Source organism: Anser anser (assembly GCF_964211835.1).
Source record: "Anser anser genome assembly, chromosome: 27".
In the NCBI taxonomy this organism is placed as follows: Eukaryota; Metazoa; Chordata; class Aves; order Anseriformes; family Anatidae; genus Anser; species Anser anser.
Window position 1 is genome coordinate 7531664 of NC_139748.1, and position 19791 is coordinate 7551454.

Genomic DNA, 19791 nt, shown 5'->3' on the forward strand with positions numbered 1-19791 from the left:
AAGGAACATGACGGCTTTTCCATACTGCCATCAGAGAAACCCTACACCCTGCTGCGATGCTGGTGGCTGCCTCTAGATTTTGGGGCCTGGAGGTACTCAAACAGAAGCCGCCAGCACCGAGCTGATAGGAAGCTCCTTATCCCGCGGGGCACAGCATCGCCCTGCATCCTCCGTCCTCCAGCCAAGCTCTCTTGTGCTCCCCTCTTGGCCAACTGCAAAAGGTGAGCCAACGCCTTTAGTGATTGTTGCTGTTGCTGATAGCAGGGTGCTCATTAGGCCTTTAATCTTGGTTTAATGGTCCCTGTATCGCTGGGCACACAGCACATGGAGAGGGGTCAGCATGCTGCGGGGTCACCTTTCCCGTAGCCTGTTTGCATATGACTTAACTAATCAGTTCTGCAGATAACAGCGGGTGGCGGAGGGCCAAAACGTGCGCACAGCCCAGACGCCCACGTCCCCACACTGTACGCACATGGTGGCACCCAGTGGGACCCCCTTCTCTGTTCCTACCAGGGACAGATCCCCCCTAAAGTGGGGGCAGGGAAGCATGAAGCTGGGGACCCACTATTGCTTGCGTTTTGGACGCCCAGGTGTAAAGCGATGGCTAATTTTGATGCCCACAATGTGCAGATCCTTGTCAGGATGAAGGATTTGGGGTGCTAAAAGGATGAGGGGGTCAGAGAGGGGGAGCACAGGGGTTGTGGAAGGAATTTGGCACAGAGCACCTGGCCGTCACCCCCCCGCTGGGTGACATAATGACATTGGGTGTTGTTTGCCATGGGCTCCAGTCCCTGGGTGTCACCGGGGGGGTCTTGGCTGGGTGCCCGCCAGGGAGGGGATGGTTCTGTGGCAGTCCCAGCCGCCCTTGGCACCAAAGCCGGAGAGCGCTGGGACTATATAAGCCACAGGACATTTGCCCCCTCAGCCCCGGCACGATGCAATCCCTGGTCCTTCTGTGCGTGGTCCTTGCCCTCTCTGAGGGCTTCACCAAGTAAGTCCCCACAGCATCATGATGGGCTTCAGCACCAACGGTGACGCTGTCAAATGCTGCTTGCAGGAGCTGCAGGCAGTGAGCTCCTGGTTAACTCTGTTTTTCTTGTTTCTTGTGCCAGGCTGCCCTTGGAAAGGGGGAAGAAACTGAGAGAGATCCTCCGGGAGAAGGGGTTGCTGCGCCACTTCTTCCAGCACCACCGCTATGACATCGGCATGAAATTTCCGCACGCTTTTCCCAATCTGATTGACGTGGCTGCCGAGCCCCTGCTGAACACCCTGGATGTGAGTGCTGGCTTTGACCCACAGTAGTGCAGCCCTGGGGTGGTTTGTGGGATGCCCATCCCTGTGTCTGTGCCACGTGCGGGCCAAACCTGATATTTTTTCCCCCGAAGCCTTCAGCTCACTTCCTTTGCCCCTTCCCACCCATACTGTTGGCCCTGGACAGAGCCTGGACTCTGAAATACCTCCTCAGCAGCTCTGAGTCCCATGAGTCCCATGCATGTGCAGAAGGGGACCACAAAAGCTACAAGTGGGTCTGGGGCAGTTCCAGGCCTGGGTTCATGCCCTGAAAGCATCCTTTTGTCCTGCTGCCATGTAGATGGAGTACTACGGGACCATCTCCATTGGCACCCCACCGCAGGACTTCACAGTGGTCTTCGACACCGGCTCCTCCAACCTCTGGGTTCCCTCCATCTCCTGTGCCAGCCCAGCTTGCCGTAAGTATCATCAGACAGGGCTCCCCATTTTGCCAGAGTTGGGATCCAACAGCACACCGTGGGCTTATCTCTGCAGAATCAAGCCCAGATTTTGTGGTGACACTGCAGGGAGACCAGGGGCCCCCTAGCCAGTACAATGAGCAGACCCCATGGTGCTGGGTCCCGTCAACTCTGCGGAATGTGCTGGGATGAGTATTGGGGATGTAACACCTACTCAGTGCTGTACTCCACAGAGTGATACTCCTAGTGCTCGGTGCCTCAGTTTCCCCATCTGTCCCAAAGGGGAGATGGAATATCCTGCAGATCCCTGGCATTAGGATGCTGGAGAAGCAGCTGTAACGTATGGCAAATGTTTACAGCTAAATTGTTCCTGCAGCACAAGTAATAAATGGCAGGTCTAAATAGCAATTCAGCAGGGTTCTGACTCCCACGCTTTCTTGATGGCTCAGCCTTCCTGAAAATCTTCATTTTTGGTTTCCCACTTACCTTCTAGAGAGCCATCAGATGTTTAACCCATCGCAGTCCTCCACCTACAAAAGCACAGGGCAGAACCTCTCCATTCACTATGGCACTGGTGACATGGAGGGCATCGTGGGCTGCGACACTGTCACTGTGAGTGTCACAATGGCATCTCAGGGGGTTCCTCTGTGCCTTCTCCACCAAATTCACACCCATATTGCAATGCCTGATCCAGCTAACTGTCGTCCCCATCCCTAGGTTGCATCACTGATGGACACCAACCAGCTCTTTGGCTTGAGCACCACAGAGCCCGGCCAATTCTTTGTCCATGTTACATTTGATGGGATCCTGGGACTGGGCTACCCAAGTCTGGCTGCTGATGGGATCACTCCAGTCTTTGATAACTTGGTGAATGAGAGCTTGCTGGAGCAGAACCTCTTTTCGGTTTATCTATCCCGGTAAGATGCATCAGCTGTGACAGCTGGGGGAGGTAGCAGATGTGTCTGGTTCAGATCATTGCATTTTCCGGTCACTGCAGCTCCCCCACAGTCACTGCTGCTATCCAGCTGTTGTCTGTGTGCCGTGATGCCTAAGGGCAGGGGAGCACGCTGCTGTATTCCCAGCAGTGAGGTGGGGAGTGGATGTGACTGCGGCGTCACGGGCAGCACCTTCCCCCACGGGGCTCACGGTCCCCTTGTTCTAAGGTAACTGCACTGAAGAGACATGGCAAACCCTGTGGTGTTTTCCTTTTATGCATCACCCAGCGAGACGATGGGGAGCGTGGTCATCTTCGGGGGAATCGATGACGCTTATTTCACTGGCTCCATCAACTGGATTCCCGTCTCTTACCAGGGTTACTGGCAGATCTCCATGGACAGGTAAGGAAGTGACTCTGCTGATTTATGTTCATTTCTAGCCATCGCTTCTGAAGAGAACTGAGACCCATGAACATCGTGGGCTTTCCACTGGCATTTAACACATTGTGGTGCAGAAAGCCAAGGAGCCAAAACCCACAGAACTTTGGCAATTTCTATCCGAATTGGGGATGCTTTGTGCTGGGACACAGCCTAGTTCCTCTGTTGCACAAAGCCTATTTCTCTTGGGGATGTGTCTGGTGATGAGCAGAGCAACTTACTTTGCTGGGCTTGGTTGGGTCCCAGATTTTGGCCGTTTGGTGCCTCCGTCTGCATTTATGCAATGGGGCTGTGATACCAGCCGTCATTGCAAACCCCAAGAAGCAGAGGGCTCAAGGAGAGGAAAGTTGTCCTAGCTCTAACTCTTATAGAACAAGTCTGAAAGTGTCATGAAGATTCAGCAGGCCTAGCAGCCCCTCCCTTGTCTGTTCTTCCCTCCCTGCTGCCAGCATCATCGTGAACAGGCAGGAGATTGCGTGCAGTGGTGGCTGCCAAGCCATCGTTGACACGGGCACGTCCCTTGTGGCTGGGCCACCCTCTGACATAAGTGACATCCAGAGCGCAGTCGGGGCCAGGCAGAACACGTACGGAGAGGTAAGAGCATCTGTGTCTTGCTCTGCTGGCCCTGGAGACAGCCTGGCACAAGCCTGGATCCCAGGCTGCTTCCACACACAGGCAAACAGCATCACTGCTCGTGGCAAAGCAGCCCTGCTGCAGTGGTATCTCCAACAGAGAGCTCCATGAGACTCTACCAGAAAAATCAAAAACCTTCCCTCCTCACCACCTGAATGTGTCGCTTCTTACCTAAGAGCCTCTTTCCTCTGCTCCCTGCAGTACAACGTGAATTGCAGCTACATCTCTGCCATGCCTGATGTTGTCTTTGTCATCAATGGGGTTCAGTATCCTGTATCCGCCTCAGCTTACACTGAGCAGGTAAGGAGTGAGTACCCGGCTTCCAAGAGCCCGTCTCCATGTTCTTTTATTTTCTCCAATGGCTCTCATCACTTTGGCCTCTCCCATTCCTGTGGGGGACAGCAGATGGATGGCCATGGGCCTCCAGAGCAACCTGACAAAAGGTACTCACCCACATTTTTCCCATTTGCCTTCTCTTGCTCAAATGCAGAACAATGAAGAAGCATGTATCAGTGGCTTCCAGAACACCTCTGCGGACCTCTGGATCTTGGGAGATGTCTTCATCAGAGTGTACTACAGCATCTTTGACCGGGCCAACAACCGTGTTGGACTGGCCAAGGCTGTTTAAAACCTCTGTGATGCCAGCAGTGCTGTGGTTTGATCACTCAACCAGACCACGACCATATTTTTTGGAGCAGCAAGAGATCTTCTCTCATGAGGAATCCCTTGCTCACACACGAATAAAGTGTTGATGATATAGAGATGGTGGCTGCACATTTATTTGTGATAAAAAGGCAGGAATTACGAAGGAGGTGTCATACAATTACTGCTTCATGGTGGCTTCGGAGCATTCAGTCAGCTCCACAAGACTGGGGCCTTTGGGAGCTGTGGTTGTGGCCGGGACGGGCTGACGACGAGGTCAAGTCAAGGCTGGCTCTTGTACGGGGGCTGCATCAAATGAGCGGTTCTGAAAAACCCAAATTTCCTACCAGGGAGGATAAACTCTCCATCCCAAACACAGCCCACCTCAGAGCAGACCCCTGCAAACCCACACCCAAGGAGACAGCTTGGAGACAGTTCTTGCCCATTGTGAAACTTTTACAGAAGTGCATCCACAGCTGCTTGTGTGTAGCAGTGATGTCTCATTTCAGTTTCCATGGTTTAGAGCAATCCATTTACACTTAGTTGTTTCCCCCCAGAAGAATCTCAATTTAAGGTCCCTTTCCAAATAACAAACCAGTCTGTGCTCTCAGACGGGTACTAAGAGACTGGAAACACCAACTAATCCTCAGTTATAGTCCTTAATACTGTTGGGAAGAAAAAAACCGAACAACTAATATTTTTATTTTATTTTTTTTTCCGCGCAATGGTCAGGATGATTCCTTCTCTAATTTTCCTTCATTCTTCTCAAAGAGCAGTTCTCTTTTTTGAAAAGGAAATTACCGCCATCCGTATAAAACCTAGTTAAAACTGGAGGCTGTCTCTCTCCTCCCTAGCAGCTGTAGTGAAAGTGCTCAGCAGGAGGCTGGAAGAGAGCTCCAGGCATGACCACTGCTTCTGCCTTCCTGCTGGGCTGGGGATTAGGGGCTGGTTGCATTATGTATTGATAGACAAGGCTCCATCGCTGATGGCGCCAGGAGGCTGTTTACCCAATGGGACCAGCTCTGGATGATGTGGAGGGACAAGTCCGGGTGATCAGAAAGGAATTTCTCTCCCCTCACTGTTAAAACCTGGTCTGGTGGGAGGCGTCCCGGCCCACGGCGGGGGTTTGGAACCAGATGATCTTTAAGGTCCCATACAGTCTAACCCAAACCATTCTGTGATTCTAGGATTCTATTATTCTGAATCTATGATTCTATGATATAACATATAATATATAATGAGAATATAATGAGTATATAATGTGGGATGGTGGAAATGTGATTTATGCCCAGGCTCCCTGGGCTCACATAGCCCCGGGTCACTTAACGCCAGGGGGTTGGAAAGTGCATGAGAGGTGGGGCCCAAGGCTGGACTTTTGGGCAGATGGGGCTTTACCTTGGCTCCATCTTTGTTATAAGCAACATGAAATGGGCCCAATGCAGCTGGAACCACGGCTCCAGCAGGAGCACCTGGGGCTGTACCCATGCTCATGACGAACAAGAAGGGAAAGGGAAGCTGTGCCCTTGGCCTGGGCAGAGCTAATATCCCAAATGCTCTGCCAAGTGGCATATTCCTCATAGCCAGATCCTCTGGGCATGGCTATTCTGCACTGATGCCAGAAGACTTTGGCAAACAGCCCTTTAAGGGGCTTTCTCCATGTGAGCATCCCCCATGGCCAGGGGAGCCCTTCCCACATCTGCATTCACTCAGGCAATAAAGAAAGAAATCAGCTAAAAGCTTCCAAGCAAAAATTAAAAGGGGGAACAAACACATTGGGACTGCTGTAGTAGTTTCCTACTGTGTCCTGGGAAATGTCTATCCTGGAGTGCCATCTCGTGGCTGTGGTGCCAAAACTGTACCGTGCACAGGGGATGCACAGAAATACCTGTGTGGTGGCAAAAGGATGTTCCAGGGTTTGCTTGGAAATTATGGCTTGAAGGAGGAGAAAAATGCTTCTAGTGGACAAATATGTCCAAGGTTCAGGCTTGCTCCATGGAAAGAAAAGTAGCCAGGGCACCTTTCCGATACAGCAAAGAGGTTTCATGCCATCTTCAGATTTTTATTTTATTTTATTTTTTCCTGGGGAATTCTTCCCTGTGTCCCAGATGACATGACAGATTGCCTCATTAGGGCTTGACTCATGAAATGTACAGTTAATAAGAGCCTTTTATGGATTTCTTTGAGCTTTGAGCTTTGGAGCTGTATTTGGGAAAATGCTAAGCTGCAAATTGTTTGGGAAAATGCTTTTTTTTTTTTTTTTTAATCAGACACTAGATGGGTGTTTGTAGGACATTCATAGTCTGTTTTTTTTCTACTGTTTTATGATAAATCAGAAATCAGCTGCTGTATCTGGACAAGTTTAATGTCTCTGACCCCATCCTCACAGCATAATCTAGGGATCTCCCTTGCATCTGTCCCCCCACCCCGTGACAGCTGGCATAAGCTGAACTGCGGGGGAAACTGTTGCAGAGTTTGTCCTCATCCGGCAGGTCTTGTGCCTTCAGGTCTGTAATGTCCCATGCCTCATCCTGCACACATGATTCCCAGGCAGGGACCAGCTCCTGCTGTTTGTGAAATTGCAAAATCACAAGAACAGAACATTGGATCCAAATAACCAGTATTTTCTGTATGCTCTACTTTGAAGCATCTACTCTTTTATTTGAGAATAAAATTTACAGGTTAATAAGAATCAAGTTGTTCATCCTGCTACCTATCTCTCCGCGCATCCATCCATCCACCTGTCAATCCATCCATCCCAGCATCCCTCCATTTCAATCCCTCCCTGATTGCTAAGGGAGCAAGAGCAGTGAGGATGTGCTCAGAGCTTTTCCATAGGAAGCAGGCTGAATATTTCCCAACCCAAACCTTTTCACCAGAGTTTCTCATGATCACTTCCCGAGGAATAAACACCAAAAGTGCTTCAGCTTTGATATAATGGGAGTGAGGTTTGGGAAGGAGAGCTCAAAAAAATAAAAGAATTTTAAAAGTTTCATTCTTTCTGCTATGAAATAAAAATAGAGAAGTGGCAGAACAGCTGGAGAGAAATAAGGAGTGACTGGAGAGGAGCCGGGGATGTCTCAGAATGCTGCTCACCAGCTGTGCCCAGCTGTGCCTCCTCCAGCTGTGCCCAGCTGTTCTTCTTCCAGCCATCCTCGCAGATAATGAGGTATTTCCCCCTTGAGCACAGAGGGAAGGAGCGTAAACAGCTCTCACTGCTCCTCCTCTGTCTGTGATGATGCTCTGAGGGTGGCAAGGGATGGGGTGAGGAACAGGGTCATGGAGGGATGGGAGAAAATTAGGATAAAAGGGAGATTTGTCCCTGAAGGACACCTGTCCTGATCATGTTCCAGATCCACCTGCCTGGGGTGCAGGTGGACCAAAGGTGTTGTTGCAGAAAGCCCACAAAAAAAAAACCACAAACCAGAATAAGAACCCCCCAGACCCCGAGCTCTGCAGCAGAGCAGGTTGGTGCAGGACTTCTGCCAGAGGGAAAATCCCAGCACACCCTCTCTCACATTGTCAATCAGAACAGGTATAAAAATAAATAAACATTCTTTCATCACTCCTTTCTGAATGAAATTGCAAACCAAAGATGTTGGCACATTGTGCAATGATCATGCTGAACCTTGAGGAGATGAGACATCATATATAACAGATGTGGGATATAAAAGCGGATGTGTAGACACTGTATGAGAAACTGTGATTTTAATGTAGGCAGAAACATCAAAAAAGCCAGCTGAAACAGTGAAGTTGGAACAAAATGTTTTTGTCAGAAGAAAACCTGCTGGCATTAGAGAGAACAGCAAAATGATTTGTTTCTGTTTCTCCCATTAAAAATGCCTATGGAAATTTGCATGTTTTCAAAACCAGAAGTGATTTTTACAACGCAAAGCCAAACTGTCAGGAAACGTCAGCCCTCATTACTCCGTGCCCCATTTGCAGCAACATAAGTGACAATAAAATCTACAAGGTCACAGAGGTTCATCCCCAAAGGCATTTGTGCACCAGATAACCCACGCATCAAGCATTTGTGGCAGGAAAAATCCCCCCTGTCCTTCTCAGAGATCAGCTTGTCCACCAGGAACGCCCGTGGGCACTGAGCCACCACGCCCCAGGCCTTTCTTGGTGGCTGTGCAACTGGAGCTGGTCCCCATCCCTCTTGTCTTAATCCCTACACCCAGTGGCTCAGTCCCACCCATCGCTGCCCACCCTACTGTGTCACCCAAATTATTTAGGCAGACACACCAGGGAACTCATCCAGCTAAAAATATAACTTATTTTTCAGCCAGAAAAATAAATGAATAAATAAAAGCTTATTTTTCCATCCAGACCACTCCCAGATCTGGGGATTGCTCAGATACCCACATTCTGAGTAGTGGAGGAAATATTTAAAATGGATTAAGAAAAGCAGGGAGATGGCAACCAGCTCCACCCCTGGACAGCTGGGTGCCACCAGGCAAAGCATTTCATGTCATTTTGCCTTTTTTCCCCTTCTGGTATATGGGGAAAATCTCTGCGTATGGGGAATGGCACTCTGATATCATGGACAAAAAAGCTAAACGTCAAGCAGATGAGCATCAAATAATAAAAAAATAGACTGATGGGCAGGGAAGAGAGATAAGAAAGATGGTATTTATTTGAACAGCCACAGGAAATCAGAGATTGAAAAATGTCTAGAAAAAAAATAGCAGCAGCACATTCAGTTTAAAAAAAAATCACAGCGTGCAGATGCTTTATACCTTATGCAGACAATCCCACCTGAGAGTGCTCAGTCCCATCACAGCAATGTCATTTTTTGGCCTTGTCTCGAGGGTAACCCCCATTGGTCTTATTGAGCGACTCCATGCTGCCGTTTCCCGTCACCACACTGGCGAGCATTCTCTCCACCTCCCCAGGCAGAATTTGCTTCTCTTCATTTTCTGTCTCCCTGTGGTAGAAATAGTTGAAGTTTGAGACTATGACGGGGACGGGCAGTGCAATGGTCAATACTCCTGCAATCGCACACAGAGTCCCCACAATCTTCCCACCCAGGGTGGTGGGACACATGTCACCATAGCCGACGGTTGTCATCGTGACCACAGCCCACCAGAAGCCATCGGGGATGCTGGAGAAATGGGACTGTGGCTCGTCCACTTCTGCAAAGTAGACAGCGCTGGAGAAGAGGATGACGCCGATGAAGAGGAAGAAGATGAGCAAGCCCAGCTCCCTCATGCTGGCCTTGAGGGTCTGCCCCAGGATCTGCAGCCCCTTGGAGTGCCGGGAGAGCTTGAAGATGCGGAAGACCCTGACCAGACGGATGATCCGTAGGATGGCCAAGGACATGTTCTGCTGCCCATTGAGTTCGCTCTGCTGGATCAGCTCGGTAGTGAGAGTTACAAAGTAGGGGATAATGGACACAATATCAATAATATTCATGATGTTTCTGAAGAAGTCAGTCTTGCTGGGGCACACAATGAACCGGACAAACAGCTCGAAGGAGAACCAGATGATGCAGGCAGTCTCTATGACGAAGAAAGGGTCTGTGAAGGTGCTGTGGGCCAGCAAGGTGTCTGTCAGATTCTTAGAAAGCTCCTGGGTGGACTTAAATTCCCTTTCCTCCCTGAACTCTGGCAAGGTCTCCATGCAGAAGATGATGATGGAGATGACAATGACCAGGACAGAGACCAAAGCTACACCTCTGGCTGCACTGGAGCTTTCGGGGTACTCAAAGAGCAGCCAGAATTGCCTATGAAAGTCATTGGTTGGTAAGAGGGTCTCAGGGTCCTTGATAAACCCTTCATCCTCCCTGAACTGGTCCATGGCTTCATCACCCAGCTCATAGAAGGTGATTTCATCAGCAAAGACATCAATGGGTACATTGGCTGGACGCCGGATTTTCCCACCAGACTGGTAATAGTATAAGATCCCATCAAAACTGGGCCTGTTCCTGTCAAAGAAATATTCATTCCTCATGGAGTCGAAGTAACGCATCCTCTTTTCCGGGTCCCCAAGCAAGGTCTCCGGGAACTGGTTGAGGGTCTTGAGCCGCGTCTCAAACCTCAGCCCAGCAATATTGATGATGACTCGTTGGTCCCCCTCCTCCATGCCCACCCGTTCCCCCACCAGGTGCTCACTGAACTCAGCAGAGAACCTGGAGAAAATGGTCTCATTGTTGGCGTTTTCGCTGTTGATGAGGATTCTCCAGTTGGAGAGGAGGTTGGCGCAGCTGGGATGGCCTTTCCGCGACTGCCCAGCGGGACTGAGGTCATTTGAATAACAGGGATCCTCCACGATCTGATCAGCGTTGTCAAAACTGACTAGTGCCACCTCCATCTCCTTCCAACTGGACACGTCCATCATACACTAATCAGATTAGCAGCATAAATCCCCAGGTCGAATACCAGCAGCTTGCGTCTTTCCCACGCTATGAGGATCTGCAAGCAAATGGACAGGGAGAGAGAGATGAACTGTGCATGTGGATCGCTTTGCTTGACTGGAAAGAATGAAACAAACCCAAGGTCAGAAAAACCTGTTTGTTTTAATGCAAACATTAATTTCATGGGCATTATACTTCCAGTATATCTTTCAGCTCCAGATCCTGCAGGCCCTTTTTGGGATGGCTTCACTATCACCACTAAACCTCCCAATACTGCTTACAGCATCCAAGGATAAAAAGTCAGGCAGTAGCAGAAGACAGGGGAGAATTCAGGTATCCCATGCAGACTTTCCTCACCACTCCCAGCCCTGAGAGCAAGAGGGGCTATTTCAGACATTTCCAAGTGTGCACTAATCCACAGGCTGCAGGTCCAGTGTTTGGAGCAGGATTCGAAGGTATTTATCTCTTTCGCTTGGAGGAGACTGAGGGGTGACCTCATTAATGTTTATAAATATGGAAAGGGTGAGTGTCAGGAGGACGGAGCCAGGCTCTTCTCGGTGACACCCAATGACAGGACAAGGGGCAGCGGGTGCAAGCTGGAACACAGGAGGTTCCGCTTAAATATGAGACAAAACTTTTTCACAGTGAAGGTGACGGAACACCAGAACAGGCTGCCCAGGGGGGTTGTGGGGTCTCCTTCTCTGCAGACATTCAAAACCCACCTGGACACGTTCCTGTGTGACCTGATCTAGGTGTTCCTGCTTTGGAAGGGGGATCGCACTAGATGATCTTTCAAGGTCCCTTCCAATCCCTAACATTCTGTGATTCTCTGTGATTCTGTGATTCTGTGTGTTAAACACAGGTGTCCTGGTTAGCCACAGCCCCTGATCCAGCTGGGAGAGTCACTGGTGGAACCCCAGGAGTTGGGTCACCTGGCACTTAGAAAGCAATTCCCAAATGAGGGCCAGGATGGGACTTGAGAAAGGCAGGTCAGGAGGAGAAGGACGTGTCCACCAGCCCTGGAGAACCCCTCCACTCTGCGTCAAGAGGCACATGAATGGGGACCCCTTGTCTTGATCTGAAATTTGGGGTAGGCAGAGGACAACATCCTCTCTAGCTCTCCTAGGCCTTCCTTGTGGTAGAAATGATATTCCCAGCCATAGGAAGAAGATGAGGTTTAAACACTCAGGTTACTCAGAGAGACTGGAGCATTTTTCAGGCCATGGGGCGGATCTTTTCCCAAGACTGGGCTGGCAGGTGCTGTTGGCACTATGTCCCCAAAACACTCCTGGGCCTCATATCCCCAGCAGGCCACCACTGTAGTGCTGAGCTCAATGGCAAAATCAAAGAGGAGCTCAGGGACCAGGCCAAGTTATAGAACTGGGAAAGGACCTGTCCCGCCTCAGGAAGAACCACAAAGGGAAATTAGAAGTTAACAGAGAACAGTTCTGAGGAGATTTACCCCCAAAATGCACTTTTCTAGTCATGTTCCCCACCCCACCCCCGTTTATTTCCCCTCCTTTGCCCTCCAGCTCTTTCTCCCCCAGATGTATTTTCCGAACATAAGAAGCCACACAAGGACACACAGGGTGGCTCTGATTTCTGCGTGCCCACTGATCACCAAGGGCCCGCTGCCTTTCTTACCCAGTGAAGTTCAGCAGAAGGCAGTGAAAAACACAAATGCCCTCAATTGCCAAGAATAGCAGTGCAATTTGGGCCACGTCTGCATGGAGCAGCAGCAGCACGGGGACCGGTCCCGTGCTGGGGCCACAGGGACACAGCTCGGGACACAGCCGGTGCCCAAACCTCCTTATAGAGCTGGAGCCATCGGGGTTCTGAAATTGTTCCTCTGTCTTTGCAGAGGACTCCAACTGTGCTGAAGTACTGCTGTCCAAATTGGGTACACACCAGCTAGAAACCCAGATCTGCAGCAGAAGATGTTAGCATCCTGGCTCTTCTGCTGTCAGCATTATAAGCCCAAAAGCAAACCTTTGTGCAGGAGCCAGAGTCCTTATCCAAGATAAGGTGCCGAGCTCAAGGGCTCAAAGCTGCTGTGGACAGGGTGAGGTGTAGCATCGGGGCAATGCGGGGTGCAGACAGTGCAGTGCAACTGAGAGCTGCAGACAGCCCGCACCTCAGTGACCCCGCAGCATCAGCAGCCAGGCTGGGAGAAGGGATGCTGAGATAAACCCGGACCGAACAAAGCTCGTTTAGAGGGAAAAACAAGTGTTAAAGAAAAAAAGGAAAAGCAACACAGCTTTCTGTTTTGTGCTTTCTTATTTTTCCTTAATACTAAACCCCAAAGTTGATTTTTAAGTCAGGGAGAAAAAAAGAAAATCAGTTTGAATGAGGAGAGCAGGACTGTTCAGCCAGAGCAGGGAGCTGACCCCACGCTCACCGCTCCTCGGTCCTGCTGGGAGCCCAGAAGTTAGCCTGTGCCCAGGAGCTCTCTCAACACCAGAGCAACTTTAGAGCAGCTTAAGCTGACTGTGAAATTGCATCCAAAGTCAGCACCGTGAGATGATCTTAGCCTTAAAAAGCATTAAGGGTGCTTAACTCCTAACACTGCATGCTGGCACTCTGTGCAAGGAAATTCCCAAGCCCTTGCTTGGTAGGGGTGGTTCAGCCTGAGAATTTCCACCACGGAGGCAGTTGTGGTGTGTTGAATCATGGTATATTGAATTGCAATATCTAGAAATCTGGCTTAGCTCTAAAGCCTGCATGCACATCGAACTGAGCCCACCCAGCATCATCCCCCATGGGACAATGGAGGCTTGAGAGCTGTGAAGGGACAATTTGCATGTCATGGTCACTGCTGGGAGGGGAAAGTTGTGCTCATCCTTGCCAGCAGGGCATGGAAAGGAACATTTTAGCTCAGTTTCAAGGTTTTAAGCTCTTTTCCAAGTTTTTTTAGCCCCATTTTGAGCCATCGGGGAGCTGCCCAGAGGGTTCAGGGCTGTGACTTTCTTTTCATTGCATTCAGAGCCACAAAGTGTGCTGACATCTGCCTGTCCCCATCACCAGAGATGGGTATCCCACCTGTCCCCAGACTCCAGACCACCCTTTATGTCTCACTTCAGATTTAGGCTAAAATTACCAGCACTTCCCAAATGCGCAAAGCAATCTCTCAAAGCAAGAACAGAGCCACATGGTTTGCAATGCGCACTGTAGGCTCTAGCAGAGGCTCGAACTAGAAAGTCTCATTTTTTCCTCTTAAATCACCTAACATCTGCTTCTCAGAATCTGATTAACTAATACGCTTCATCCAAAATCCCTGGCTGGGAGGAAAAAAAAATGCAAGGGAGAGAGACTGAAAAAAGAAAGGTCATCTGAGAGAGAGTTTGTGTTTTTCTCCTCACATCCCTCTAGCAAATCAGTAAATTGGGTCTGTGGTTTCCACCAGCCCCTCTGCATCCGTGCAGTCAAAACCTCCGCATGTACAACTTCCTCCTGCTTCCCACCAGCTCTGCTTCCCTCCCCAGCAAAACCTCACACGCCTGGGCAAATGACAGAATTCTCCAAGGTCCTCCCAGAAAATCGGAGGTGCTGCACTGCTCCCCCCATGCCCTCCCCATCACCCCTGTGCTCGATGAGAAAAGAAACAATTTGTTCCGTAGCCCCCCCATGTCACCACCTATGGGGACTTACCCACGCAGGGCATGGAAGTGCCAATGCTCTCTGCATCTGGGAAGAGAGTTGTTAAACACACATAGGGATGTGTAGGGGAAGTAGAAAAAAAAAAAAAAAAAGTCCAGCCATACCCTTGAGAGGTCCCGCTGGGATAAAGCAGGCAATGTCATTTAGAACGCTCTCCTCTATTTGGTTCACTGTATAATTGGCAGCCCAGCACACCGGGGATGGGCTTTGGCAGGATCCGATGTGGTTTGGAGCCTTGGCCCCGACGTTGCCCTGGGAAAAAGCACCCTTTCTGCCCTGAAAAGAGCCAGGGGTCCATCAGGAAGGGGGGCTGGAGGGGCCCCTGGCCCCCCACCTTCTTCCCCCACCCACTCATTGTGGAGCGGGCTGGGGTGGGATGTGCCCTTCTGGCGGATGCCACCTTTAATCCCCAATAATGCTCCGGCTGGTCCAGCGGGGACAAGTCTTGTCTGTGACGTGGTGAGGTCTGAGCCGGTCCCCAGAAGGGAGGTGGAGAGGGGGCTGGGGACCCGAGCACTGCTGGCACGAGGAGACAGATTTACAGCAGGGAATAAGGCTTTTTTTGTTGTTGTTTTTGTTATTAATATATAATAACAGCATTAAAATGAGGAGGGAGGGGAGAGCCCAAGGGTTGGAGCATCCCCAGATGCCCACCTACCTCTTGCCTGTGGTTGCAGGTACAGTGGGATCCCTTCCAGGAGGGGATGGTCACAGTGCCACAACCACGTGGGACATCCCCGTCCCCCCAGACGTGTCCAGGAGCTGTGGCAGCAGCAGGCAGAGCCAGCACGGTCCTGAGAGGGCATCGGCAGGGACGATGAGAGCGGGGACAAGCCCCTTCCGCACACCTGGCTGGGGCACCAGCACCACCGGGCTTAGAGCAGCAAGTAGTAACTAAATAAATGGCCCCAAGGAATGTCACCGGGCACGACGGCGTGAGTCACTGAAGTAACTGACATTTTTTTTCTTTCCCCACTTTTTCTTTTTTTCTTTTCTTTCTTTCTTTCTTTCTTTCTTTCTTTCTTTCTTTCTTTCTTTCTTTCTTTCTTTCTTTCTTTCTTTCTTTCTTTCTTTCTTTCTTTCTTTCTTTCTTTCTTTCTTTCTTTCTTTCTTTCTTTTCTAGAGCTGGTTGCACTCATAACCTCACTGCGTCCTTGCCATAAAGACCCTGGGGAGGTTTCAGCCCTGTTGGGTGGACTCGCGCAAGGATGGATACCGTCTACACCCCCACCCAGGTGACCCCACACCTTCCTTCTCCCTCCCCCCCGCCTTAGCGCTGTGTTTTGGTACATTTCTACCCATGTGCCACAGCCTGAATTACTCCACAGTGACGCTCCTTTGCTCCTGAGGGACCCGGTCACCTCGATTTCCCTCCCTCCAGCTCCCTCCACTGTCCTCAGAGATATTTTCCACCCATGATGTTAATGAGCACATTAAAGTGCCCTGTCCTGGAGGAGAGCCTGGGACCCGCAGGCTTGGGGCATCTTATACTCAGGTCCAACCCTCTGCAGCTGCAGTGATGGAAGTGGGACACGACGTCATGCAGATTTATTTTTTTTTGGCTCTTCAGGGCTGGTTCATCATTTTGCACATCCCCTTCTGCACTCCTACAGACTGTGGTGCTTATATGTACCCACCTGCTGGGAATCTACCAGCAGAAGGGAGCTAAAGCAATATTTCCAGCACCTAAATTCAGCCCCAGCTAGTGCCTGTCTGCCCTCCAAACCCATCCTTTGGGAGGACTTCAAACACAGGGTGATGGTGTTATAGGATGAAAAATGACTTCCTTTTTGTTTTATTTATTTATTTATTCTCTCAAATCTCCCTGGTGCTAATGAGGGTCACATCCTACACCCAGGCAAAGAGCATCTGTGGCTGAGGGAAGCCTGAAGCATGCAAACCACCCACAAGACGCCAATAGTTTGGATCGTGCTTGGGCTGAGAAATCAGCTCTGGCAGGAAAAGCTGCTGTGACCAGCAACATCCCTGAGGTCAATGCAGGCTGATGCGTGCAGCATCACACAACGCGCCCGCCACATCCCCATGGGAAAGTTCTGCTTCACATTCAGTTGAGGAGATTTTACACACGCAAGGGTTTCCACACCCACAGCCGGGCGCCCTGTCCTCCTCCTGCACTTCAGTCCCACTAATCCCCCGGCAGCAGCTCCTGGCATCCGCTGGGATTTGTCCCAGGGGAACTTTGCCCCCGGGGGGCAGGCAGACATCCAGCAAGCGCTGCTGTGGAAGTGCTGCCCAGCAGCTCCGCACGCACAGTGCTGCTGTGGATGGGGAGGACAAACCTGCAGAGAGGGATTGCCGGCTGAGGGTTTTTTTGCAGCAGGTCCACGAGTTTTATTTTGCATGGGGAGCTTATAACATGCGCAGGGGGCAGCAAAGGACAAACCAGCTCGTCACACCAGTTTCTCCTGTGGTATGCATGGGGCAAACTGGAGGCGGGTGGGAGCAGGGGGGAAGCCAGGAGGGGTCCGGCAGACCCCATCACCACTCCATGCAATGAAGTGAGGGCACCCAACTTGATTTTTCCTTAATTCTAGGGCAAAATGATGCTCACAGACTCTTCTGTAAACAGCCATGCCTGTTGTGCTCTGCTCTGCACCAGCCAGACCTGAGCTTCAGCCCACAGATCAATTTAGTGCAGTAATGAGCCCCTGCTAATTTTTCTCTTTCTTAGCAGAACTAATTAGCTGGGGATGCAGCACTCATTTCAGCTACGTTGCTCCTGGATGGGGCTGGGCTGACTCCATGACACCTCTGTGGATCTTTGAGACGTTGGGGTGACTTTTTCTTATTTCTCAGCGCTGCATAAAGTATCTCTAAATCACGGAAACCCCCAGCACCAGGGAATGCTGGATTTTGGGGACAGAGGAACACACGAGGGCTGCAATGTGGAATGAGCACGACCCAAACTCCAACCCCTCAATGTATGGCTGGGTCAATGGACTGGCTCCGGCCTGATGGACTGCTCTGGCACTGAGGATAATAAAATGGGGAACTGGCGATAATTAAAGGAGCTACAGATCCCCGGCTCAGTCACAGAGGACCCTCAGAGGCTTGGGGAGCAGCACAGGAGTCATCCCTCCAGGAAAACTGAGGTCAGGCAGCACCAGTGAGCTGCTTGTGACTTTGTTTCCAGGAAAGACCCTGCCAAAGTTTGTGGGGCATCCCCCTCCTCAGGAGAGATCTTTTCAAATCAAGTTCCTTAAATTCAAGGCAAATATTCACAGCTGAAGGGGACCAAGCAGGGCTGGGGCAAGAAGAGAGTCACTGTTTTTTTGTGGATGATAAAAAATAGGAAATACTAATTCAAACTTTTGATAGAGGTCTGGCAAAAGCTCCCTCCACTTTCAAGTGTGGGAGCAGCAGAGGAATGGAAAAGGGGCTGAGAGATGGTGAAATAACAGCATGTCAGCATGGGGTACAGAGAGGCATGATTTCTGCTGCCCCACAACACCAGCGGGCCCCAAAGTCCAGTCTGTGACATCTCCATGTGTAGAGAGGCCTTCGCTTTAAAAAGGAGAGGCTAGGATGAGCCCCAACATTTAAACCTTTTAATCCCACCACCAAAGAAATGCCTGGCCTAAACTGGCAGCCACTAACTGCTATGGGCTGCAACCTTTTCCATGCCTCAGTTTCCCCTGCCCTCACGATGTGCTGCACAGCCAGGCCAGACCCCCATGGAAAATGATGCATAGGAGGAAATTCCCAAGCTGGATTCCCAGTCCAGGACAGAGGCATCCTTCGCTGCCTCAACCCAACACATCAGGCAGGGTGGCACGCCTGGCCCAGCCTTCCTGCACGCATCTTCCCATTTGTTTTTTCCCCCATATATATATATATAAAAACCAGATTAACAGAGAACCTGGTACATAGAGTACACACCATGAGACAGATGAAACCTTTCTGATACCCAGCCATACAGCCCAAATTAATCAGCTATGGATTAACCAGGTCAGGATGTAATTTAATAACGAGCTAGGTCGAGAGCAGCCATCCCTGCTTGGAGGAAGCTGCAGTGCTCCCAATCTCAGGTGCCTGTACAAAGCTGCCGCAAACCCATTTGGGCAGTAGGAAAAGACAGATGGGGTGAAATGAGTTCTGCGGCGAGGCTGGCTGCAATCGCCTGGGCCTGATCCAAGCTCTGCTAAAACGGAGCCCTCCCCACCTTCCCCATGCCCAGAGTCAGTGTTTTAGCTTGATTCAGAAAAAGGTTTAAGTGGGTATTTAACACAAAACCTGCCTCGGCGCCTTTTGGTGCTGCTGAATGGGCTTTTGGAGGTAACGCGATAAAGACAAGTCGATGCCAAATCAATGGGAAACTTTTCTGGTCTGCCCAAAAGTGCTGTGAGGTTGTGTGTGCGGGCAGAGCCCGGCCCCATGGGGATCTGAGTACTGAGCCCAGTGCTGTGACCTCCTCCTGCTCCTGGGGACAAGCAAACGACCTCACCCCAACAAAACCAGCTGCCTCTGCACCGGCAGCCTCTAGGTACAAACCGTCCCCGGAGGCTGCGGCCACAGCCAAAAGTGGATGGGTGGTATAAATGGAAAACAATAGGAAGCTGCTAATCAGGTCATGCTGATACGTGTATCGATCCTGATTTTTGCATCAACGGCATAAAAGGAGGCAGTGACAGGGTCTGGAGACCTGGGGTCGCTTGAGACTGGCAGCACCGTGCACTGAGCTGGAGCCTCTGCAGAGACTGGTGCGGTTCTCACAGGACGGTCACCATGACCCTGTGGTCCCAGGGGACGACATTATAATTTGGGCACAGCAGGGACATAATTAAGATTTAAAGGGACTGGGATAATGTCAATGGGACCCTCCAGCTCCTGGCAACCCCAGGGTTGCTTGCTACAATCACCCAGCATTCAGGAGCAACCCTCTGACTCCAAGGTTTTTCCTCCAAGGACCATCCCCCCCCCCCCCCCCAATAAATAAATAAAAAACCACCACCACCAAAAAGGAGTGCAGAACACAATTGCCCCCCAAGGCCACCTGCCAACCCCTCCTCTCTTCCACCCCCATCTTTTAACCTGATGCAAAAAGAAAGGAAGAGAGCAACAAACCCAGCTTCTGTGTCATTCTCATCCTCATCCTGCTCCGGCTTCGGGGTACCCGGTCCCACTGCCTCCAGCTGCCTCCTCCAGCCCCCACACCTCTCCCAGTGTGTGGCTGTGGCGGTGCGGGACGTTTGTACCCCTCCTGCACCGGGCGGAAAGGCGATGCCAGTGCCCACGTGAGCCCGGTGGGACTCCTTGCCCTCATTCTCCTTGTGCCTGAAATGGGATTTTGCTCCATCACTGGGTTCTGCTTGCAAGTTGCAGCAGTGTTCAAGCTCCCAGCCTGCCACCCTCTTGGCTGCAGATGTGTGCATGGCCTTTGCTTTCCAAGTGAGAGTGAAAA

The 19791-nt window shown here is 50.7% G+C and overlaps 2 protein-coding genes across 2 annotated transcripts; one reads left to right on the top strand and one right to left on the bottom strand.

Annotated features, from left to right (window-relative positions):
* Nucleotides 1-320: 320 nt before the first annotated feature.
* On the top strand, nucleotides 321-4343 carry LOC310887250 (embryonic pepsinogen; the record flags this gene model as incomplete). Its single annotated transcript, XM_083812990.1, has 9 exons — nucleotides 321-991; nucleotides 1113-1275; nucleotides 1592-1709; nucleotides 2203-2321; nucleotides 2427-2626; nucleotides 2933-3046; nucleotides 3532-3676; nucleotides 3917-4015; nucleotides 4206-4343. The coding sequence occupies exons 1-9, from the start codon at nucleotides 756-758 to the stop codon at nucleotides 4341-4343; spliced, it is 1332 nt and encodes a 443-aa protein (XP_083669116.1). The 5' UTR covers nucleotides 321-755.
* Nucleotides 4344-8928: 4585 nt separating this feature from the next.
* KCNA10 (potassium voltage-gated channel subfamily A member 10) lies at nucleotides 8929-11197 on the bottom strand. The gene has a single exon (XM_083812140.1). It carries the CDS (start codon nucleotides 10694-10696, stop codon nucleotides 9146-9148), a length of 1551 nt encoding a protein of 516 aa, XP_083668266.1. The 5' UTR covers nucleotides 10697-11197; the 3' UTR covers nucleotides 8929-9145.
* Between the last annotated feature and the right edge of the window lie 8594 nt (nucleotides 11198-19791).

What these genes read in the sequence shown, in the direction of transcription:
- KCNA10 (XM_083812140.1), bottom strand. Translation starts at nt 10,696, where the DNA reads ATGATGGACGTGTCCAGTTGGAAGGAGATGGAGGTGGCACTAGTCAGT.